This window comes from Pelmatolapia mariae, linkage group LG22 (assembly GCF_036321145.2).
Source record: "Pelmatolapia mariae isolate MD_Pm_ZW linkage group LG22, Pm_UMD_F_2, whole genome shotgun sequence".
Taxonomy (NCBI): domain Eukaryota; kingdom Metazoa; phylum Chordata; class Actinopteri; order Cichliformes; family Cichlidae; genus Pelmatolapia; species Pelmatolapia mariae.
The window spans coordinates 10,422,873-10,448,053 of NC_086245.2; the positions used below are offsets into that span (position 1 = coordinate 10,422,873).

The following is a 25,181-nucleotide window of genomic DNA, read 5'->3' on the forward strand; positions in this document are numbered from 1 at the left end:
TTTTCCGGCTGGCAGACTTCTTTTTTTAATTTGAGCAGTTTTTCCAAAGCTTTTATTTTTTTTTTCTTTTTACTTCAACTCCAGCAGCCCGACCTGCGTCACATTTTCCCCACAATCATAAAAACGGACCCCCTGGGAGGCAGCAGCCCCCGTCTAACAGAGGCAGGTTTTGTTGGGGCATTTCTCTGCAGATGACATACATCCTCAGAGTCTATAGGAGCTCTCCGCCTCCTCTCTGTGTCATGAGCATATCTCCAAAATAATGTGACACGCAGCCCCGGCACCGGTCCTTTTTCGCCACCGCAGGGAGGATTTCTTCCACTATTCTGGGCCCCTGTGCTGACGTGAGCAGAGGCAAATCCCGCCGGCTCCCACCCTGTTTTTTCCCCTCATCATTCCCGCTCCGACGCCAACGCTCACCTTTCTGGGTTGCCAACATCAATGCTGCTCAACCAAGTTTCCAGGAAGTCGCTCAGCAGGCTGCAAGAGCTCACCTGTGGAGGTGGGAGGGTGCATGTAAGGGTGTGTGTGTGTGTGCACTCATGCACCAAGCAAGTCCGAGAAGGTCAGCATTCGTTAGCTCCAATTTAACTGAGCCCTTCACTAATGCTTCACTTTGAAAAGTTTAAGCCAAATAATTTGACTGATTGGACAGAAGTTCCTGATACACACCTAAGATGGAGCACATTATACACACACACACACACACACACACACACACACACACTCAGGTCAGCCGTCCTCAGGGGGCCCTACGTAAATGCCAAAGTGGGTGGTGGCAGATCTGAGGATCTTAGCTGCGACAGGTAAAAGAAAAGACTTTGACAGGCAGCTAATAAATGACGCTTTGATCATTTTGTCTCACGGGAGAATACATGTGTGCCTCCGCAGAGTAACACTCGCAGCGCAGATGAAAAGGTGCGCGACTTAACAAATGAAGAAACACACATGCAAGACCTTTTCTGCACAGGGAGGCGGGCAGTGTTAGCTACAGTATTAGTCACCAACGTTTGGTAAACAGGCAGGAGTTTGACAGACATTCAAACTGAGAGTGTGCAGACGGCGAATGGGTTTAGCTGAGGTGGGAGGAAGAAAAGCTGAAGTAGGACTGAGAAGTAGAAAAAAAAAAAATCAGCATACCGAAGCACAACCACGAAACTGTAACAGCACCCTTCAGAAATAGACCTGCAAGTTAAAGCTTATAATGAGGAGTTACACCACCATCCAGCTCTTCTTATCAAATTTGCACATTTCTTTACACTTATATGATTGAAACCTGAACAATTTTGAGTTTAGACTGCATCACCTGTGGCATTTTACATTCATTACATAGAAAAAAAATATTCAGCAGGCAAATCGATATTGAAAATAGGATTGACTGGGCTTAACTAGCTGTGATTGTAAGTTTTAATAATTAAACAGCTCTATTAGGATTGACAGATTTCTTCCATATTATGTCTGCTGTTCTAAAAAGGAGGTGTTATCAAGGAGGTGAATATCAGCTCATAACAAGAGATCTACAGGGCATAAAAGTGTCTTTGGGCACTGTGACATGTCAGAAAAAATTGAAAAATAATTACGTGGTAGCTGATAAATCCTGATTATTTCCTCAAATAACGGATGACTAATAACTGATCCACAAAAGATCAAACTATGGGCACAGATTTTATTAAAACTCCATATTTCACGGTCTGAAAAACAAAGACATTTAATCTAATGTGAAATCAGGCATGAAACTGTTAGATCAAAAGTGATAATTAATCACAACTCTCATTTATAGTATTTAATCCACACAAAATACAATGTGCAAATGTCAGTAATTTCCAGTAAAACAATGATGAAAATACTTAAATAAATGACGATAAATCCATGATTGTGGTTCTATTAAGCTCCGTATTTTCTCTACTAGAGCAGCTTTTCAGGATTCGCAGTGCAAAATGATCCTTATTTGTCCTATTTTGGGCCTTGGAGCTTAAACAACCCCTCTGTTTAAGCTCCTCCTCCTTTAAGCCAAAATTCTTCTCATTGGTTGCCCCTCATAAACAGGGTTTGAAGGTGAGCAGGGCTTCTGTGCCTGCAATGACCCCATTGGCCATATTCCCCTTGCTGAAATCATACAGGCTAAAGTAGAAACAACTGTCTAAAGCTGAGCTTTTGCCTCTCATGGATTTTTTCTCCATTAGATGACCTCATCTGAAACTCTGGCCATGTTAAATATGAGCTTATACCATTGCAACAGCATATTTATGACAGAAAATAAGGCAGACCATAAGAGGGCATCCTTAAATTTCCCAGCAAAGGCTTTTATGTCAAATCACATTAGCCTTTTGGGGGTTAAACATGATCAGACCAGGAGAATAAAGGCGTAACAGGTTAGAAGATAGTGATTTGATTCTATCAATTAAATAAAATATATCTTCATTTACTGACTAACCTGTAAATCTGTTTTTCTTCTGAATTACTGTGTTGACATAAACCCCTGAAAAACATGCAAAACTAATTATAAAACAACAAATTACATAAACAAGTCCTAACAACTTAACTGACAAATTGGCTTCCTCAAAAAACAGATGTTACCAGGTGTTGAGGAGGTTTGCCACAGCATAATTACCCTGAGGGAGAAACCGCCCTCCACTTAGCCCCTGGTGATTAAAACCACCGTGCCATCTGCGAGATTCATCTCACATTAAGAGTTCATAGCAAATGAAGAAAGGGCAAAAGTCTCTGGTCTCCAATAGTCATCACTTTCCATCATCAAAAATTCATTTTGCACAGCGTCTGAACTCTGAGCCTGTGTGTCTGCCATTAAAGCCCGCTCACTGTGAAGAGAGGCTAAAATATAAGCCTTCATTCTTTTGCTAAAAACAAGGAATAGACATTAACCCACATTTCGGGATGGCAAAGGGAGCAGCTGCCTTCCTCTTCTCACCATATTCAATTTCATTCACACAATATATGGCCATAAAAATTCCTCCCCGGCGGGTTCCTCCCCGGCCCAGCTCTGCCCGTGTCAAAGTGAAACCTTCTCCAAGGTTGCCACCGAGTTAAACAGGCATCCCTGAACTAGTCGCAGCCTGTCTGTTGTAGTTACTGTTGCTAAAACCCCGGTTTATTCCTGCCTCTGGGAGAGAAGTTCCCTTTGTGTGAAGTTCGCTGCACTCGCACACTGTAATTTGAAGGGACTGTACGGAAACACTGGTTTGGCTGCCTAAGCGTGACACAACATGTAAAAATCCATTTTCTCAGGCCGGGCTGTTAACCCTTTCCCTGCAGCACTGCACCAGGTTCACGACCCTTACGCGGCAGGAGGTCGTGCCCTTTACCACACGGTGATGTTTATCTGGTAGCATCTACTTTGAACTTCTGCCCACCTTATATTTTTACAAAAAACTATAACCCTGACAATAATAATACTAAACTGAAATGAGCAAACCCGCTTTATTAACTAACTGAAAATAAGGCGAAGTGAAAAGAAAACCTCTAATATCTCTGGTATTTCCCTCAAATGTGCAATCAGAGTGTTTCCCCCCACCACCACCACAATACCACTTAGTATGAACACTATGAAACTTAAGGTGTCACCGTGACACACAGCTGGAAGAGGCCACTGTGCCATTTAAAGACATAACAGAGAGACACGAACTCTGAATGAAAACGTGAGAGTTTCATAACAGCAAAGAAGGCGCTTGACTCACCCCCTGCCACCGCAAGGAGCCAGCCAAGACTCTAAATAGGACACTTTTAATTTTTGTTTTGCTCTGATGCTTACGACCATTTCAGACATGTGATGCCGGGCATATCTACCATAGACAGTATAACAGATGGACATAGCTTCCATGTCTAAAAAGTGAAGCCAATGCGGAAGTGCTTAAAATCTACACTCTTAATGGGAGGGGAAGGAGGGGATACCAGTGGTTGCACAACGACTTCTGGCGCTAGGAAGTCTAAGGAAAAACAACCCTCACACTTAACCTCTGTAAACACTTCTCTGATGAGTTTTAGGGTTCAAGCCCTCATTTCAAGTCCTACTGAATAAAATATCATCTTCATTTTTTAAATTTTTGGTCATTATGTTTCAGAAAAGAGAATGATCTATGCTATGATACGCTCATTGTGAGCACATTTGTAGTAGAAATAAGAAAAAACATGCTTTTTAAACTTTACTCAAAGTTCTCAATGATTTTAAGTGTTTGTGTTTTGTTTTCTAGATAGGAGCTTCTCAATAACTGCCCTGATTGGTTGCAAAGATGAAGCCAGATTCTCTTTTCTACAAAGAAAGCAGAAGCTAGTCAGGCTAGCAACTTCAGACGTTCCCACAAGACATCAGTCTGTGTTCACATTGAGTCACCTGCACACTCATTGCTGTATTTGCCCTAAATCATGGCTCTGTCCCAGTATCCTCTCCTGCAGTCTGAAGTACCCAAGTGCATGCTAACAAATCCCCTACACTCAGTAGACAAGCGTAGTGACCAAAAAAAACCCCTACATGCCAAACATTTAACCTACCCTTCATGCATCTTTCTCCTGATATCGCTGCAGTGATATTCGGAGCCCAGGATTCACCGCCAGAGTAATCACAGTTTGCTTTAAGGCCCAACATCGATCAGTCAAGATAAAGAAGGGCCAACACTCTAAATTCAACAACCCCCCCTTATTATTATACACATCCAGCAAATACACACCAATATCGTCATTTTTCTGCAGTTGTGTTTGTTCTTCTCTTAACTCTGTTTGGGGTTTCTGCCCACTCCTGAGTCAAATGTGTGGCCTTTTAGCAGCTAAACACTCCACTAAGAACTTCTAAGTTTAGAGTTTTCCACTCTTTAGACTTCCAGTTTCATAGGGAGGTATTCATGCAGAGTGAAGTCAACCTCATTTTTTGGAAATATTTTTGATAAAAGCTGTTGCAACATTGGATAATTCACATTTTAATTTTGAGTAGAAAGGCCACCACAGCACCGTAGGCTACTCTATGGGATCTGCCAATTTGATTTCAGGCATGACGCAAGCAGTACGAGTTAAACTACACATCAAAGTTTCTGTTGTAGTTTAACTACGCTTTTAAAGTCTAGTTATTGTCTACAAACAGGTGCCACAGACAAACAACCAGCCGTGCAGACTGCCTTTACAAAAATTAGCACGACTCATTCTTTCACAGAAGAGCTCTCTGTTACAAACAAGTCAGTTTCTTCTCTCCTAGATGTTCCACCATCAACTATTACTGGTGTTATTGCAAAGTGTTTGGAACCACAACAACTCCTTCCAGACCTCCTCTGTTATTAACATCGGGACAGAAAACTGTGCATCAGGAGCTTCATGGCATGGCCAAGCAGCTCCTGTAGCTGTATGTGTAGGTGGTTCAGTACTTTTGTGCTGCTATATGTATTATGAGAATAATACAATTTTATGGTCAAAATGTAGCTGAAAAAAAATTAAAGGACAAAATCTGAATTACTTGGACATAGTGACAATTTATTTTTGAAAACTGAAATAACATCTTGTTTGTCTAGAAGCAGGTTTATATAATTATTTTAGCAGCTCTCCTCCATTCCCTCGTATTTAAGGAATACGATTTTAGGAGCGCTCCCTGTTGTGCAACCAAATTTCTGTATTTCTGATTAGCAGGAAGTGGAACGGTTGGCAGAGATTGCCTCCAGCTTCACTCTGTTCGAAGCTCATTGTGTCTTAAGGCTGTGTGGTGCTGAGCAGGTTGTCTGTAGTGTTTTTTTAAACCTTTAAAATGAAGCAAACCTATGAAGGTGTGAAAGAAAGGTTACTATAATGATGTGAGCTGCAAATGAAGCTCTTTATCATGATTTCACATTAAAATATAATTTAATACCAACTTATTTTTCCTCCTATCGGTATACAAGACACCATTTTTTAAGATTTTACATCAGATTTATTTTTAATTTGAGTCTAAATGAAAAATGAAACTACTAGATAAGCCTAATGATTTACATTCAGTTGAAAATCTTCAAGAAACCCTGACCTTGGTGTGACTCTGTGATTAAGGGAGATTGGGAAGGAAATGCATAGCAGGTCAAAGCCAAAGCACAAGGCCAGTGCAGAAAGCTGACAAAGAGGCATCGCAAAACACTCCCGAGGGTTAGAAGAAGGTCAGTTCTGCTAAAAAACAAAGGCGGCGAGACCAGAGAAGCTCAACTTTTGTTGCAGCTTTCAAGCAACAAACAACTCTGTTCCTGTGTTCAGTGTCGGCCTTGGGTCGGTTAGCGTGCCCACTGTGATTAAGGGAAGTAGCTGCTGTAGCCGATTCTGGACGTGGATGTTTAACCACAGTCAGTGCTGAGGTCAGAGAAGTGGTTGATCATTAACGGGAAACTGATGGCAGTTTGTTGCAAATTACTGCAGCAGCGAAAAGAGAAAAAGCAAAAAAAACAACACAAGCTTAAAGACAAATCAAATCCAGAATTTGGCTTGTAAAGATAATTTTGCACCTGCTTGAAGAGTAATAAAGTCCCCATTCTCACACATTACACATTAATCAGCCAACAGGTTAAAGTAATAAGATGCAGAAGCTTTATTTATATCTGTGTCAGCACACTGAGGGATGGGAAATACCATCTCCCTTTCCCTGCATCAGCTTTACAGGGTAAACATTTTTCACCTTGTTAAATGTACCTGCATTCACTGCAGTTGTTTACCATTAATCACACAGCGTGATGCCCGGTAAAGCTAAAATCAGACCTGTAGGGCTTCGGTGTAAGGATCTTTTTTTTGTATAAGACGAGGAATGCAGAGTCAGTTCAATAAACACTGAAGCTGCTAACAAGTCTGGGCATTTTCAGGGGCAGACTTGTCCAGGAACGGGAGAGAAAACCCAAGAAACCACACAGACAGATGATAAACACCACATGGAAGGCAGCATCTGGAAGATGGTCTTACAGGTACCAGGTGTGCCTCTTTATTTGGGACTACACAGCATTTTTAATCCCCTCTCCCTCATATTGAGACACGTTTTGATTGGCTCTAGTTTTCAAACGCCAACAATGTAAGATGAGCACATTTCTAAAGTCTGGCTTTTATTAAATGGTTGCAAAAGAAAGGGTCTCCTGCAGGTCAACACCTCACTGTCTATTTCTACATGTGCTTCCCCCGAGAGGGGAAATTAGAAGACACCACGAACCACCACACAGATGTTTGTGGACTATGCTGAAAATTACCACAAACAAAAAGGATGTACAGATACAAATACAGACTGGGAAACTTCTGGTGACTGGGTGAAACCGATGGAAAGTTATTCTCAGAAGGTTTTTCCTGTTTCTGTCATTTATTTGAATGCAACAGAAACCTGTGCCCAACAAAGACGATTATGAGGGCATCCCCACGGAAACACAAATGATCATCAGACAAAACAGCAGCTTTAAAGACTAGTAGGAGTAAGAAGACTATCGCAGAATGAAAACTTCGGCTTCCTTTTACGGTTAGGTACCCTACATTTTGGCCCCTTCTTGATTTCTTTTTTTTTTTTGCACATTTCTCACACTCAACTGTTTCCAAGGTTGAAAAAATTTATGTTAGACAAAAATAAACCTCATAATCTCAATGTGATTTAAGTCTGACTTTGACTAGATCTGAAACGTGTAAGAGTGACAAATATCCAAAACCCCAAGAAATCAGGAAAAGAGCAAATCCTTCCTATACTGCACTTCATAAACATTTATAACCACTTGAACTGAAACCAGCAATGGAATGCAAAAAATATGAAACATGAGAATTTCAGTAAAAAATTAAAATTGAAAATATTTCATAGTACGCACACACAGTGCAGATTAAATACCAAGAGTATTATTTTTATTGAGCCATGTGTCGCTGAACTCATCTTCAGGGTTTCCACCAGTGAACTGAAAGCGCATCAGCCCACTGAACCTAAAATCAACCCGGGCAAGACCTTCAGCATTGTGACGTGACTAAGAACAATTATAACTCCAAATGTAATGTAAGAAAATCTGAGGGGTTTCTGTTAGTAACTGTGAATTTAAGATATTTTCAGACTTTTTAAAATGGCCCATAAATACTCTAAAGACAGACAGTGAACGCAGCTCGGTGCACACTGTCACAAAGATTTTAAAAAAAAAATAAAAATTCTCAATCAGCAAGTTGAATTCAAGGCCACACTTTCCACTGCAACTAGGCCAAACATCCTATTTTAGACGCACAACACATCTGACATTCACAGCTGTCGCTCAGGTGAAGGTGTTTATTTTACCACCATTTAAAACAGTACTTTCACATGTAGATGGTCAACCTAGTTCCCAGTATAGAGCACAGGATATCTCACCCACCTCCTTGAACTTTAAATATCAAGTTTAGGTACACTGTGCTGACAACAAACGAACATTTTTGTATTATGTTTATTTGTCATTTCTCTTTCACACACTTTTCATTTTTTCGTGCTACACTTTCATATAGCATATATCTTTTAGAGAAAGAGATGCTATCGATAGATCACATTTTAGAGACCTAACTTTGTAATTGAACCGTTAAAATTCACAAACTATTTCTGTCTATTCACATTTCCTGGTTCCCACTCTGTAATGTTGTTGCACACTGTGTACAAAGGGTTTGAAGGCAACTGTATTTTATAAATTTATAAAACAAATAACACAAATTTAACTGATAAAGTTGTTTGTGCTGTTTTTTTTAAAGCAACAAACTTAGAAGTTAAACTTTTAAAAATAAAAGTCAGTTGTCTTAAAACATACGATGGGATGTCGAATGCAACAACTTAATGACCAACTAATAATTTTATTGTGCTTCTAAATCTGAATATTATTAAAGTGAAGGCTCATCGATGCACAATTAAACTAAAGTGTCCAGATTTAACTGAAGGTCTGAGGTTGGAGTCGTAGCTCTGTTCGTTTAAGCCTCGCTGCCCCCGACTGTTTACATGAGTGCAAAAATATCATGAAGATGGTGCAGGATTTTCCTCATCGCTGTGACGCTGTTGAGGTTGTCGACCTCCCTCCTTGCTAATGTCGTTGCAGAGGATCAAAAGGACATTTGTGGCTGTGCTTCTTCACCAGGTCTGGAAAAAAAACAAACCAAAACAGACCAGCAAGGGTGAAGCGGCCGACGCCTCAACGTAGCGCGAGACGAGCTGTATCTTACAGTTACGACATTTTTGTTGTTTTTGTTTTTATCTGAAGCACCAGAAACCTTACACTGGATGCTACCAAGCATTTGTATACCAAAGGTTATCCTATTCAGTCCTATAAGCTCTGATAGGCCAGTCAGTGTAGGTTGATGTTAAACATTTTAGTATTACATACACTTTATTATAGATGTTTGGCTCAAATGATATTCTGAAGTTTAACATTTCACATCACCAGCCATCGGCTCAACTGTAAACACAAGCTTAAAGATGATGCATGCTCATTTCTCGTTTGGACTAGCTTTGCATGACTCAAAGTTCAAAGTAATCCTTATTTATCTTACATCAGGCCTTGCTGGAGACTCTGAGGTAATCATTTGTCTGAAACAAGCTGCTTTATCTCTCTCTTTAGATCTGTCTTCTGATTAGCTGCCCCACAGAAAAAAGAAAGCTTAAACATGGGGCTTCTGTGCTCACACCCAGAGCTGCCCAAGGTGACCATACTGGGGACATCTGCTTTCACCTACAAGTCAAGAGAGAAAAAAACTTGAGTCTTTAAAGTCGTTTAAAGCCTGAGCTAATGACTAACAGTGATTACTTATACATGACTTGATTAGCTGAAATTTTGGCCATGTTTAATATGAGTATTCCCCACTGTGAAAGCTGATATGTAACAGAAAGTATCACAGTTTGAAAACATCTATTTAAGCTGCGAACCACAGACCAATTTGAATGTGAAAATTGTGCACATGGTACAAAAAAGTGAGTAAAGCTCCCAGCAGAAGTGCACGGGCATTACTTCCATTTAGTTTGTTAGCTTGTGGGCATGAATCCAGTATGCAAGTCACTTTTAATCACTGAGGATAAATTCACAGTGGATAAATTGAGGTTGATGCACTTGTACTGTTTACGTTAACAAAACTAAGTACACCAACTGTTATTTGTATTTCTGCTTGCGTTTCTCTCTCTCTCTCTGTCTGTGTGTGTGTGTGTGTTCCTCTGAAGGGGAAACCACTGCAGCAGAGCTAAGAGAGCAGCTGTTTCACAAAAGTAAACAAAGACTCAGAGGAGGGAGGACAGGAGTTCCTAACTTCCTGCACTGTTACCCACAACCTGCGTCACGAGATCATTCCTGACTGTGCACACAAACACATGATCTATATACTGAAGGGAGCCTGATGCAACCCTGGCAGTAAAGAATATTAAAAAGTTAATTTAGTTTGGAAGTTCAGCTTCTTTAATCAATCTTAAAGCCTTCCCATGAGGGTAAATGATTCACTGATCACCTGGGACCAGGGTTTTCCTTCTTTGTGTCTCACATGAGAAAAATGCTCTGTGTGCGATGGTTTGTTATGACTGAGACAAAAATACAGCCAGCGAATGCTCTCCCAGAGCAGCCCACAGATTTAACAGAAACAAAACAAACTCACAGTTCCTTCCTCTCGGCCGTTTGTTTGGATCTGCGTGTTTCTTATTCAGTCCCACAGTTAAACACCAAGTGACCAGTTTATCAGTCACTCCAGGTCCTCCAAGTGCTTCTGGAAGTATTTATTAATCTTAAACTGAACACCCTGTCCTTATAGTGTAGAAAGATTTTTCTCTTTCTACAAAAAAAAAAAAAAAATAGTAATTTATAGAAACTAAGCATCAGTGATCCTGCTTTGAACATCAGTTGGTTGTTATTTTTATCCAGTTTAATGCTGAAAGTCCATTCTGACACCAGCGTTGAACTCCTGGCAACAGCAACAAAAAAAAAAAAAAAAAAAAAAATCCTAGTAACAATGAGCCAATAGAAATCATGATTAACTGACATTTTATGTCGTTTAAAGTTTAAAATAGATTGTGGTAGCCAGAGACTGCATGTAAAAGAAGGATGTAGCCACTGTGGCATCGCTCACTGGTGTCTGGACTGAAAGTTAGCATGCTGGGGGTTTTTTGAGCGGTCATGTGGTCATGTCACACAAGAGGGTAGACCACTAAGTTAGATGGTTGTTGCTTCCTGCTCGGAAAAATTAAGCCAATGTGGAAATCCCTTAAACCTGCATTCTGTCTGAAAGGCACCAGAATGCAATAGCTGTGGTTGCAAAAAGACTTCAGGTCCTATAAAAGGCCTATGAAAAAAAATAAAATGTCTCTTTCTTGAACTCTGGAAACACTTTGCTGCTGAGTTTGCAGGCTTAGTCACTGATTTTGGGTCATACTAAATAACCCATTTTATTCAGTATTCAGTTTTATTTTTTTAAGAAGCATTAGCCGTTATATTTTCCACTCACTCATTGGCTGACGACTTGTCAGTCACAAGTTGTCAGCCAAAAAGCAAGCGGTTTTCCACCCAGACCCACCCCTCATTGTCACTTCCCGTTTCTTACAATCAAGATGGCCACAGCAGAAACCTTCAACTCAAAGGGGTCATAACAGAAATTCAGAAACCAGCGGGTGACATCATGGTAGTTGCACCCATACTGTCTCTGAGTTATTGCTCGCTAGCTTGAACATCTATGCATGGGCATGGCACAGACATAGATACCTGCTGATTCACGCCAAGTAACAAACCAATAAAATATTTAACTTTCACTCGCCAAACGCTAAAGCACGGACTTCTTGGATGTCTGTACCACACAGCGAGCCGTATTATTAGTCAGATATTTTCACTGAAAGCACAACAAAAGGCACAAACACAGTCAAAAAGTCCAGCTCTGTGACTCCAATAAGCAGAGGTGAAGGTAAGAAAAACTCTAAGAGGGTGTTACGTGTTAATACCAGGTTGTTTTTTGTACTATGCTGTAAACAGATTTGACACTTTAAAACAGAAGTCAGTGGGAAATAGCTCATTTTTGTAGCTAGCCTCAAGTGGCCACTAGAGAAACTGCAACTTTGAACATTTGGACATTTTGGGTTGAAAAGATGAGTTGACAGACAATTTAAAATGAAAAAACATCATCTTGTTTTGACTGGCGGGTAATTCTCACTCACACAAAAACATCACTGATACATGGCTATAACTACCTCCGCCAAGGAGGTTCCATGTGTGGGTGGGTTGCTTGCTTGGCTGGATTACTCAAAAAGTTATGGATGGATTTAACCAGAGATTGGCCCAACTTAACAGTGATTAACTTCAGTCTACCAGGATCTTGATGTGGACTCATCTCCACTGTGAGAAAAGGCTATATTGGACATTTGCCATCATAACACCACTTCATAACTTCAAGAAATTGGCACAAACTAATCTGGATTCATGCACAGCTGAGTGCATTTTCAGCCTTGGAGGAGGAATGCTGTTCTCAGGTGTGCTTGTTTCTTTTTCAAATAAATCCTCATGCTTTGGTCTTTTTAGATTTTAACCTTAAGATAACACGCAAAGGAATGCAACAGATATGATTAATGGTTTCCACTTTTAGAACACTTCTACCTCTGTGGTGCTTAAAGTAGTTTACATTTCTCAGTTATTCTCACACACAGAGAGCAGACCTGGGAGTCAGTTTGGGTTTTTGCACAAGGACGTTTTGACACGTGGAAGAGGCGGGGACAAAACCACCATTAAACTGAGGTTAGTGGCAAGCACGTTGTACCACCTGAGCCGTAGCCTTTAAAAAAACAAAAACAAAAAACACCTGCTCTCTGAAGTATATAAATTAATGAAGCTTAAAACTCATCTTCGCTTTTCTTTTTCCACTAAAAGCTTCACCACGGGGCTCACACTTCTGTAAAATATGGCTTAAAACAATAAAAACTGACTTTAAGAAAACAGAAATAATGTAACTAACACTCTGAAAACATTCGTTCTTCGTTTCCTAACAGTATAATGTTTGTCAAGTCAGATTTCAGTTGACTGGAGGGAAAATTTTTTTACTGTGCTTCTTTTTATATCCCAGGCAGATGCTGCCAAGCCTGTAAGGCAGAGAGGACCTGAGAAAAGAATTAAACAGCACCTCTTTGCTTGATGAATTACTGGAGTGTTAATATGCAAAGGAAATTCTGTGTTAAAGGCAGCGGGGTGTTTTTTAAAACTTGGGCGTTGAGCATCATCATGTGACAGCTTCAGGGCAGTCTGAAGAGGCTTCTTTGAGTTTCCAGAAAAAGAAATTCTCCACAGCAGTGTTTAAGCATGTGATTGCACGCCATGCAATTAGCACTTCCTGTCTGATAAAGAAAACCCCTTGAGAGCAGAGCCCTGAGGAGAGGTGATGAACTGGGTCAAAAGGCATGAGGAGACGCCAAACAAATGTCTCAACAAGTCATCAAGTGATGAGGAAGTGAAGTGGGTACTCCCCACAAGACGTTCAGAAATGTCACCAGAACGGAGGATGGAAATAAGTCAGCACTTAGCTGACAATGTACTGCATTTAAAAGATGAGAAACACAGAGAGACTTTTACTTTAAACTGAGTAAAGAGTTGCATCTAAACTGTAAGGTTTGATTTTACCACCACACGAGAACATCTGACCAAAAATAAAGAGCCAAATCGTAAATTTTGAACACACTTTTATGTAAAAATCCTCCCACAGTGCAGTTGTTTCTACACTTGCTTCCACATTAAAATGTCAAAACAGTTAATTCTCCTCCTACTGAACAAAAATGAGCCGAGCAGCCACAGAAACCCATCGAACAACTAACATTTCCATTTAAGTAAAAACCTTTTAGCCTTTTCTGATGTACAGTTTATTAGAGCAGACTGCCAAAAAACAATGTCTCGGGCTATAGTTTTCATTACCGCACATTCAGAAATTACACATAGACTTCACCTAGGCAGGCTCAGACCAGCACCGTATGTGATTAATTTATGAGCTTGAAGGCCTCTCTAACCACAACCTACAGCAGGTGGAGAGGCTGGTTTAGAGCGCTGCTACACCGAGCTAACCAAAGCTGCAGAGCAGAACAGGGACTCCTGTCTCCACCTGCAGCCCAAGACTGTGCAGTTGGGGCTCAGACTGAAATATTTGCAGAGGAAAACTTATGTTTCTTACAACACATGCACAAAAACACCAACAACTATCTGCTATAAGTACAATCCAAATCTGTGGAAACCCCTCCTAGTTTACTTAGGCAAACAATGAAAAGCTGCACCACTGCCAAATGTTATCTCTGTAATATCAGAGCCAACACAACTTCACATTTCATACATTTGCTGTACAAAAAAAAAAAAGAAAAAAAAAGAAAAGCAAATTGGACTTTGGGAATCAACTGAAGTGGGCTGGATGCATCAAACAAACCTACAAAGGGTCAAAATGACCAGAAAACCTAAAAGAAAATATAAAAAATATGCTCACAAAGCTGGGCAGTAATGATAAAACGAACATCAGCATTTGTACTGGATAAATGTTGAAAAATGAAGAGTTGATAAAACACACAGACACAAATCAATTAAAAACATCAATTTCGGCATCAGCTGTGAGCCAGATTCTTCTTTAAAAGCACCTGTATCGGCCCAGATTTCCACAATCAGTTCATCTTTCACACGAAGAACCACAAACCAACTTTAACAAGGCAAGAAAAAAAAAGTTCAAACACAGAAAATGGCTTGAGGGAGACATCACATGCCCCCAGACAAACAGAATAACCTACCCTCACATTGCTGCTCCGGTCTGATTTTCTCTCCTTTGTTTTTAAAAACATTCCTGAGCTGACACAATAATAGAGCTTTTACAGGCAGGTTGAAGAGGACAAACAGAGTCAACTTAAACTTACGGGCTTCTCCCATATAGAGCTGCATGTGGATGAGGAGCTGGAGCAGGGAGCGGTTTCACTTTGACACAAATGGCTTTACTGAAACCAAAATTTCATGAAGTGAAAGGTCACTTTTACCTACACATGTCAGCATCTCCACCACAAGACTCGTGGCAAAACACTCAGGTGAGCGATGGAAAGGTCACGTGTTCTGTATACAACTAATATAAGAAGCACATATGAAAGCGACCCTAATCAGAAGTGAAAATTATCAGATTCGTGTGGTTTGTGGTGTTCAAATAGTCATGATAGAACAGATCTGAGTATACGTGTGCAAAAAACATCAGGTTCAGGTCACCTTCTGCTTCAAGGACAACTTCAAGAAGCCAAACACAGATACAAAGTCACAAGAATTTCATTCTTTGCACATTTTTACTTAAAAACAATTCTGGCTTCCATTCAAGATCTTCTAAACACACCCCTGAAATAACGATCAGCTGCGCTCATCAAATTTCTGCTAATCATCCTCTGAAACTCTGAAATTCAAATTCCACAAACACTGCGGCAGCTGCAGCACCGCCGTCTGCACCAACACCATTTAAACAGACTCGAGCATCGTTCGACCGCCATTTCTATCGTCCTCTGTCGGGCAAAGTAATGAACTGTTGTAAAGCTCAATTATTTATGTGGTTTGTCCAAAGAGGCTCCACGAGGAGCAAAAAAACAAAACACACACACAGGAAGTGTTTATAAGATAAACAGAGGGACTCTGGCTGGCTGCTCGTGGACAAATCTGTGAGGATTGACTGCTGGGGAATGGCAGTGATGCACATTTTCACACCCAGCATGTAACGCTGCACATTTGTCGATCTGTGAACTGCAAACGTCTGTTGACACACAAATCTGTCAATTCTCGACATAACAAGGAATCCTTCAAGCCAATTGGTGCTCCGCGGGAGGATGCTTTGACTTAAGCATGCCTCCATCAGGCCTTTAATCTTCAACTTTGTTAAATGTGTGTATTAAAGTAAATATCTGCACATTCACAAGCGCCAAAAACTGCCTGTAATGCACCATTGTGTAAGAGGTGACAGGCCCATGAGAGCCACTGAGGGAGATTAAAAGCAAAACACTGGCTCGCTTTATGTTAATACTGCGCTTTGAAAGGCAAACAAAAGCCACAATTCTCTGTTTACATTAATGAACTTGGGACACAAAGATGTGAAAGCAAAAATGCATCACATCACAATTTAAAATAAAAAAAATTAAAATGGGGATACAAGTTTTACATGAAGCGTTTGGTGGCAGGGAGCACTGGGATGTCTCAGGTGAACCGATAACTCGACCGGCGATAAAATAAGCCTCTCAGTTTGCTCTCGCTGCAGTGACCAGAGGGAGGGCACACCAATGAAGCAGCCACTACTGGAAAGTACCTTAAACTCGATCCATAATATGAAGTAAAGCAAGGTGGAGGAGAGAGGAAAGAAAAAGGCCTGATCAGGGTAACCGGGATAGTCAGAAACACAATCATCATATCCCTGGAACATAAAGATAACCGTTGATATCTTTAATATTTTAAAATTCTATTATATTTATTATTAGATTAGTCCTTTTATTAGCCTTCTTTTTTACTTTTAATGTAATTTACAGAAATACACAAAATTAAAATTAAAGATGAATTTTACTGACAGCATTATTTATTATTTAAGTCTATATCCTACTGCAGAATTTTCATCTTTGAGTAATAAGAACTAATACTGTGAGATCTCCAACCACCACAGAGCTGAGCCTACGAGATTAGCTTTGTGGCTGTTTCCATGAAGAGCATCAAACCTGTGTGTTTATTTTTACTACCACAAGTTTCCTCAACCTAACCAAGTAGTTTTGTGGCCTCAGCTAAACCAGAGTTTGACTGAAAACTCAAAATATTTTTGTGTAACATCTGAAAATAATAATTTTAATATTTGCTTTCGGTTTCACACGGGACACAATGCCAGGTCTCACGCAGGAGGAAGTTCTGCTTTTGAGCCTTTTATCCACCAAAGCCTCGTCTTCAGAAGTGCTCTAAAGGGTTTAACGTCCCCTCGCGTCCAATGCCAAGTTGCAAAGTTGAGATCAAAGCAACACAATTGTTCAGCTGCATTGATGGTTGCAGAGCAACATTACTAAGAAAATCAGGAGATCGGTGTAAAGGCAAACTGCTGACCTGTGCACGCTGTGAGTGCAGGTATATGTACCACGTGTGCACTGGTAAACTACACAGGTTATTTTGTTTGTCTAGAAACACAGAGCAAAAAACCAGCATCAGGGTTACTTTTCCAGCACACAAGCTGTCAGCAGGCCAACTTTGCAGAAAATCTCAAATTTTAGGCTGCAAATGAGCACAAAGACTCTAAATTAAACTCCCACAAGGCGACCGCATTAGCCCGAAAACCAGCAACAAAGCGCACTGACGTCTGTACGCAGCATGAAGACGATAACAGCAAATGGAGGAACCAAAACTACTTCACCATCTCATGAAAAAAATAAAAATTCCTGGAGTTCAAGGAGAAACAGCACAACTTAACCCAAACACTGGAGAGCTATTCCAACACTACACTCAGTTCTCAGATAAGCATAAATAATGTTATCACAGCAACAACCAGCAAGGCTGCAGTTCCTCTTATTCAGCTCATGCCTTGCTCCTCTCTTCATCTTCTTCTTCTTCTACGCCTGACATTTCAGGAAATAAAGATGCTATTTTCAATCGAATCACACATCTTGAAGGAAGAAATACAACCAGGCGGCGAGTCAACAGAGCACTTCCCCTTAAAAATTCCATCCAAACCAACGCGTCCTATAGCCGAAAGTATCTGAGGAAACCTCGAAGCAGGACGGTCGCTAACTCACCTTTTAAATTCTTGGGGTTGTTCTGCTTGGTGCGCGGCATCTTTCCGCCTCAGTTCACAGGTGCATCTTGAGGGGTGGGGGGGGGAGTGGCTGTTAACCTTGAGGTGAGTCGACTCCTGAGCGGTCTTGGCACATCTAGAGGGGAATAAACAAACACACACATATACTGTGAATACATCAAGTCTGCAGAGGCCAAACATGAGCTCCACAGATCAATGAGGCACTGTGCAGCCTCTCCTGCTCCCACTTGGCAGCTGTCTGGGAGTCCAGGACAGAGCGGCTGATTGAGCGTGCTCCTCAAACAGGTGCCCGGGTCGGAGTTTTTCCCCCATTTCAGGGCCGCCTTGAAACTACGTGCAGCGCTGCGCGGTGAGGCTCGGCCTGCTCTCTGCCGTCAGAGGGGAGGAGGTGTGAAGACATTCTGTCGATATCAACATAACCCTGCAGCGGCTGCTATCTGCCGCTCTGATCTCGAGGCTGACACAGAAATGATAGAGTTACTGCTCATCACTTTAACGAACGTCAGCGTGGATCTCAAATCATGCAAACTATACAACCACCCCCCCTCTGAGCGTCAGGTGAAGAAGTGTCAGAGATCTTTCTGTCAAAGTTCAGTCTTGCAGGTCTGCACCCTCCATCAATTGTTTTCGCACCGATATCAATCGATGACCTTTCCCTAAGTGGAAGATTAGAAGCTTATTATGGCTGCAATGCAAATTCCGGCTGACAGAAAAAGGTGGGCGTTCAAGTTAAATGTTACCCAGATGTCAACCCACAGAGCTACCTGACATGCACAAGCAACCGCAGAGCAAACGCTCCCCCTCTGCGCAGACAGGAAATCACTAAAAATCATGAATAAAACCTCTCATTTAATGGCACCATTAGCCTGCCTTTGCCCTTGCATCATCTCCACCACCGTGTCCCCAAAACACCCCCCTTACCCCTGCAGGAGACGTGCACGTTGCAGTGAGCAGCAGTGCTTCAGGAATCAAGTCTTTTGTTTCCTCCCCCCTCCTCTCTTCCTCACCAATGTTACATAACACTTACTACAACTGGATGATGATGATGATGGTGATGATTTGTCTCCATACAGTTGGTACATGTGGCGCTAGAGCAATGACATCATCTCACGGTACTCACACTCGCTGCAGCAGGTCGCACAAAAACACATGCAAGCTCGGCTTCAGCAGACGCATGAAGAGGGGCTCCTCGCCGGGTGGTGTTTGAGCGCAGGGGTCGACGGCGCGGACGAGCTGGAGGAGCTAGAGGAGGAGGAGGAGAGAGACGTTTCGTCTGTCTGTCAGTCCGTCTGCCAGCCAGCCTGACTGCTTGCCTGTGTGTTTGTGCGCGCACAGATATGCGAGGAAACACCCCGATACTGACACGAGAGAGAGAGAGAGAGAACGGGAGCGAGAGCGAGGGAGAACAACATACAATGCTGCGTCCCGTTCAGGTGACCAAAGAGTGATGATTTCACACCTGAGGGGCGAAATGCAAAAGCAGCCCCCACTGGCTCTGAGTTAATCACAAGACTGAGAAATATTAAGCATTCGATGCAGAGCGGGCTGCAGGACCATGTGTGCTCCGGGTTCATGCAGTGCAGTCATTAGAAGCACAGCAGAGCTAAAAAGAAAAAAAGGGCATTACTGGCATTTAACTGCGTGCAATGAAGTCAGCAAAAACAATGCGTGGGAATAGCGTATTTTGTGCCTGTTGCAACACGTGAACGCCCTGTGAGGGAGGGAGGAGCCAGGGAAAACCCCTCGCTTGTCGCTGCAACAGCGCTCGAATGGGACGCTTCCCTTTATCCAACAAAATGCAGTCAGATTCCAGTTCAGCCACTCAAACACACACACACAAACACACACGTTTGTCACGGCAACAGCGGACACACAAACACACTGAGGAGCAGCAGGTGTAGCTGCTTGGCTTACCTCCAAGTGCAACAGCGGGCACTGCGCAGAGAGGCGACCCCGGCAAGCCGCAAGTTTTTTTTTCTTTTTTTCTGTGCTGCAGGGTCCAAAAACAACACTGCGCAAAAAATATATAATAAAATAAATGCACAAACAGACTCACACCTCTCCTCTCTCAGTAACAGACCCCCCTTCCTCCTGCTCCTCCTCCCCCTCCTTCTCCCCCCCCCCTCAAAGTTAGCGACGGGCTAAAACCGGGCAACACACACACACACAGCTATAAAAGCATGTCGGACTGTCTCCGGCTGCAGCAGCCGAGCTCGACCTTTAGCAGCCGCAAACGCGCGCGGGGGAGCAAAGCGAGCGCGCGGGACGCGGTGATACTCACAGGTGCGGGTTTGGCTCGTGTCAGGGCCGCAGCACACCTTTTAGAGTAAGAAGGGGATCCGCTGTGTTTTCTCCCTTCACCTTCTCTCTCACTTTCTATTGCAGGAAACAGACAGGCCTACTGACGTCAGCGGGGGTCCCGTCTCCGCCTCCCAGCCACGAGGGGTGTCCTCCCAGGCCAGCGGGGGGCTCCCGACGGCCGCCACGTTAGCGCAGGCCCCGACGCCTCCTCGTCGATGCCCCTTCAGTGAGCCGCACCTCCTCCTCTTCCTCCCTGTGCTCGCTCCCTCCACGTCTGCAGGTGAGGCGCCGCATTCCGCGTCGCTTGTTGCAACCCCCCTGCCGGACCCCCACTCAGCCTCTCTTCTGCACATAGCTCAGGACTGACGGTTTTCCCGGAGGTTCCTTGTTGTCAGGTCACGTTGTGCCCCTCCGCCACTACCGGCCGGGCTTCCCCGTGCATGGATCCAGCTGCACGGGCGTGAACGGGGGGGAGGACTTCGTGCACCAGGACCGCTGTCCGTGGCGGTAAACAAAGGAGAGGGATAAACCGTGGCCTGCACGGGTGCCGAACAGCCTCTGAAATGCATACAGTTCAAAATGACTCCCCGAGAAGGCCTATTTTATGGGATTTCTTCCTCCACTAACATATAAAGCCACAAACACCAGTGAAAGTGTGGATATTCGGGTGCCTTTGGGTTCCCAGTTAAGTGATTTTGTTACCTCATATGGGTTTAATTCCCAGGCTGGGAATCTCCATCTGAAACCTAAATCAGATTTGAAACTGTGGGATATCAGGTTTCAGACTGTTATGTAATTTAAAACATAAAAAATATAGATTAAATATTTTCCACAAGCCCCAAAAAGATAGAAAATCTGGAAAATCTTTCCTACATATTGCAATTAAAATATATAGTGACTCGTTTTCTGTAAGCTTTATTTGTTATTGCATGCTCTGTACAATTTATTATCAGTTACAGATACTTTAAATAGTATTTTTTATTTTTTAGTATGCGTCTTTGTTATTTGTTTTGCAACTCTGCTGTAATTTTACAGATGGGTCTCAATTATTTGTGTCGATAATGTAAAACATCTAAAAATATTATATATTTACATATTTATATATCTGTATTTTGTATTCAGTGTGAGTTTTTGTGCTTGATCTCCTGACAAATACAAATAATAAAGAAAATAGTCCTATACTAATACTCCAGGGCAGAAATCTATTTTTAGGACTCATTTTGATTTCATATTGTTATTATAAAAATTTAAAGGGTTTCATTAAAGGTCCCTATTCCGCAGCACAAATACAATGACATTGCTGTACAAGAATTAAAACAACATTGTGTAAAAACAGGAAGCGTGCTGCTGCTGCACTTGAGTGAGTAAAATGTTAAATGTGATTTGAATCAGTGGTTGCAGGTGTGTCCTTCCTTCAGTTAGTGTTCATATGTCTGTTTGAAATATGAATGTGTCTCTCCAGATATGTACTGTAAGTCTGTAGCTGTAGCATCAAAGGGGCCAGTAAGAGTTTTACTGGCCCTTGTTATATGTGACTTATGATTTCCTCCACAGTAACCTAAAAAAACACCAACCGATTCTCCTGAGCTGACAGGGAAAAGTTTGATAAACAATTCATCTCTGCTGGGAGGTTTTCATCTGTTCAATATTCAGAGTTTAACTGCTTGTTTGCTGTTTTATGTGATCGCTTGTGGGTTTTCAAGCGTAACAAACCAATTAATGCGATAATGCTTACGTATCACAATTTGTGACACCGCTTTTCTTTTTTGGATTGATGCATTCCCTCTAGAAAGTCTCGATAACGTGCGCACTACAGACACGATATATATTCAGTTCAGACACTAAAGTTTCATATTATAGTTCATAAAGTAAATCTTTTGGATTAATTACCCAACATTATCCACTCAAAACTGTATTTAGCTATCTGAGCTAGCCGGCAGTTCGTCAGCAGGAAAGCTAACAGGTGGGCTAGCATTAGCTAACATTAGCTTAAAGAAAAACAGGGTTGGATTTGATCCTGAAAACTAAACGCTCCCTCCATTAAACCCTAGCTGATGTAGACTGTAGTTCTCTCTAGTAAGAAGCTTGGAAAGCAAGACTGGACTTCTTTACATTTCGCGAAGGCGTTTCACCACTATATGAGTAGATAATATTTAGGCTGGATGGCTTAGCTATATCAAAGTCGGAAATTTCTTTGTTACAGGAGTTAAAAATTCAACTTAACAAAGCAAAGGTACTTTATTAGCAAGGGGTCACCATAGCTGATGGATCCACATATCTGACATTACACTGGATGCCCCTCCTGACACAGTCCTCCCATTTGTCCAGGCTTAAGGACAAGCATTAGGAGAAAACCAGGAGAGTTTATCTCCCAGCCTTAAACTGGGAATTTTTGCAAGTTAGCCGAATATGTTAACCATTACAATGCATACATGTGTTTTTTTAAAATTGGATTTTCTGATTTTTTTGTTTAATTGCTATTTACATTAAAAACTCAAAAATGATGTCGAGCACAGTAAAGAACATGCCAAAGCAACAGGTGACAATATAACCCTAACTGTATAGAAGTGTTGGTCAATCAGAAGCCCACAAATAATACTGACACACATTACAACATAATAATAATAATAATAATAATAATAATAATAATAGTAATAAATCAAAAAAGGTGCACACTTTTATTTTTCCTCATGCCTGATGAAAAAAATCAAGTTTCTAACAATCTTCACCCTGGAAGGAGTTTTTCAAAAGCTTATTTTTCGGTCACCAAATAATATTTACCAAATTATCCACGTATATGTGAACAGGGCTTAAGCAGTACAGTACTGTGTAAAAGTCTTGAGCCGAAGTCGTTCTCATTTCTTTATATTTCACCAGGAAAATGAGAACTAGGTTTAGCCATTTAATTTAATGTACAAACATCAATGGAAATGCACAATAAAAGGCAAAAACAGAGTTTGTATAATCCTAATGAGCTTGAAAGTCAATATTTGGTATGACCTCCTTCACTCTCCAACACAGCCTGAACGCTCTTAGTTAAGCTTCCTTGTCATTTCTTTAAGTAGTCTTCAGGAAGAGTGCTCCAGCCTTCTTGAAGCTAATTCAAAGCTCTTCTCTGAATCTTGTCTTACTTTTGTTCTGTTTTCTGTCAAAATGACCCCACAGTGCTTCAGTACTGCTGAGGTGCGGGCACTGGGCTGGCCAATCCACGACTGATAGTGTTTCGTTGTATGTTTTTCTATCCAGGTATGCTTTTACTCTACTGGCACTGTGTTTGGGCTCACTGTCATGCTGTAAAATGAAGCTACTGCCTAATATAACACAAAGAAATCAGACTTTTGCACGGTACTGGAAGCGTACATTTAAATTTAAAAAACTATAACAAATTAAAATATTTCAAAACTTTTCCACACCTGCCTGACAGAAAATCTCCAGCATTTTGTTGCATATTTTTAAACATCTCAGCTTCCTCAGGAGATAGTGCCTGCTCACCCACCTGTTGCATAAAGGCTGTTTGTATCTTCCAGTTCTGCCAGCCTGTTGTCAGTGCACACACCCCATCACCACATCAACATCCTGTGTTTTTGGCCACCCATTTCCTTCTAAAGTTGAACCTTTGTTTAACCCTAGCATGCTAAACTTATCACGGGGGAAGAACTATTCAAATACATATTGTTTTTTATTTTCTCGTCCTCAACATGAGCTCGTTGGACCTCACTTGGAATTGTTCACTAGGCGTCACATTCCTTGCATAAAATTCAACCCATGTCCGTCGCATAGAAATCAGTCCACCAGCTAATGAAGGCAACCAAGAGAGTTAAGGAATAGCTCTCTTTTTTAAAACAAATTCATATACATTGGCAATAAACAGCATTATTGCATTATTAAAAAGAAGATGAAAAAAATATTCTCCCGTGAGACCCTGCTGGCAGTCTTACCATAAATATTTTTTGTTGATTTTTGAGTTAAATTCCTCACTAAATGCAGTTAATGAAAAATAACAGCTAATGTGACCTAATGAGACCAAACCTGACAGGAACTATAAGTTAAACTACTGTCTTTGTGTTTGTTTAACAGAAATAATACAAAACGTACAAATCTGCTGGTCTCTCTCTACAGTGTCAAATGTGCTATGTCTTACATGACCTTTGTGATTCCACACTCTCTTTTACACACAGCTTTTAACTCACAGTTTCCACTGCAGCTTCATCTTTGCGAGCCATTTAGGTGATGAGAAACCTGCAAGCATGGAGGGAAATTTTACTTCTTGCTCAGTTTCCTTTAATAAGCATGAAACAATAATGCTACATGTTCTCACAGCCCACTCAGGCACACACAGAGGTCTGTGGAACAACACGAACCGTTAAAATGACTCTAATGATATATTTTATTATTATTTATTTAAGCTGTGGGTGTTTTAATGTGATCCGCAGCAGAACGCTCTGCAGCAGTTGCCTGGGTGCACTGGTGTTGTTATTTTTATCCCATGTCTGTATTCCTGGCTCCACAGTCACGGTGAGTGTGAGTTGGTCCAGTCCAGCAATGACACATCACTGAATGCAAAAGGTCATGCTATTTTTTTTACCCCATGCCCCAAAATAGCTCTCAGATAAATGCATAAATAAAATGAATGATTTCGCCCGGTAACCAGTTGTTCGAAGTGCATTAGGAAAGCAAGATTACGTCTAAGAAGCCTCCTGGTATAATTTCCATCCTATTGCAACAGTGTATTAAAAAAAAAAGAAGATGACAATGAGATAAAATGCATCTTGAACTCATTGTTCAATATGTCAGTAGCTGCATATGCTGCAAAAAGTCTCTGAGAAACACACCACCACTCGAAGAAACTTTGCTGCAGTGAGGCAAATCTACCCATTAATAAGTTATTTTGTGACAGCCGCCCACCACCATATCACAGGCTTCCTGCAGTCTGCAGAGTAGGACTCCTGGCTCAGTTCAGCTTTATGACTCACCTGTTTCAACTGTAAGAACTTAAAATGGCACATTTGAATAGTGGAACTTTTTTTCTGCAAGGACAGGAACAAATTGTTGTCTTTTCACAGTCAGATCTGAAAATTGCTGCAGTGATTCGGTTCCTCTCTCTCGAATACAACAAGGCTTTTTGTCAATTAACATCGGCTAAAATGGCAGCGGCCGCTGTTGCAAAGGATTCTCATTCTTCTCTATGAGAC

At 41.5% G+C, this 25,181-nt stretch overlaps 1 protein-coding gene across 3 annotated transcripts in view; it reads right to left on the bottom strand.

The window, feature by feature from the left end:
* Positions 1–20,063, bottom strand: part of hivep1 (HIVEP zinc finger 1) — a 67,585-nt gene extending 47,522 nt beyond the window's left edge. For 2 of the 3 annotated variants that reach the window (XM_065470519.1, XM_065470522.1), the window contains exons 1-2: positions 19,970–20,063; positions 17,669–17,803 (exon numbers count right to left, since the gene is read on the bottom strand). In XM_065470519.1, coding sequence (XP_065326591.1) covers positions 17,669–17,708 — 40 coding nt within the window. In that variant the 5' untranslated portion in view covers positions 17,709–17,803; positions 19,970–20,063. Of the gene's footprint in view, positions 1–17,668; positions 17,804–18,808; positions 18,981–19,969 lie in introns of those variants that run through there. The other variant, XM_065470520.1, reaches the window with a different exon arrangement.
* Between the last annotated feature and the right edge of the window lie 5,118 nt (positions 20,064–25,181).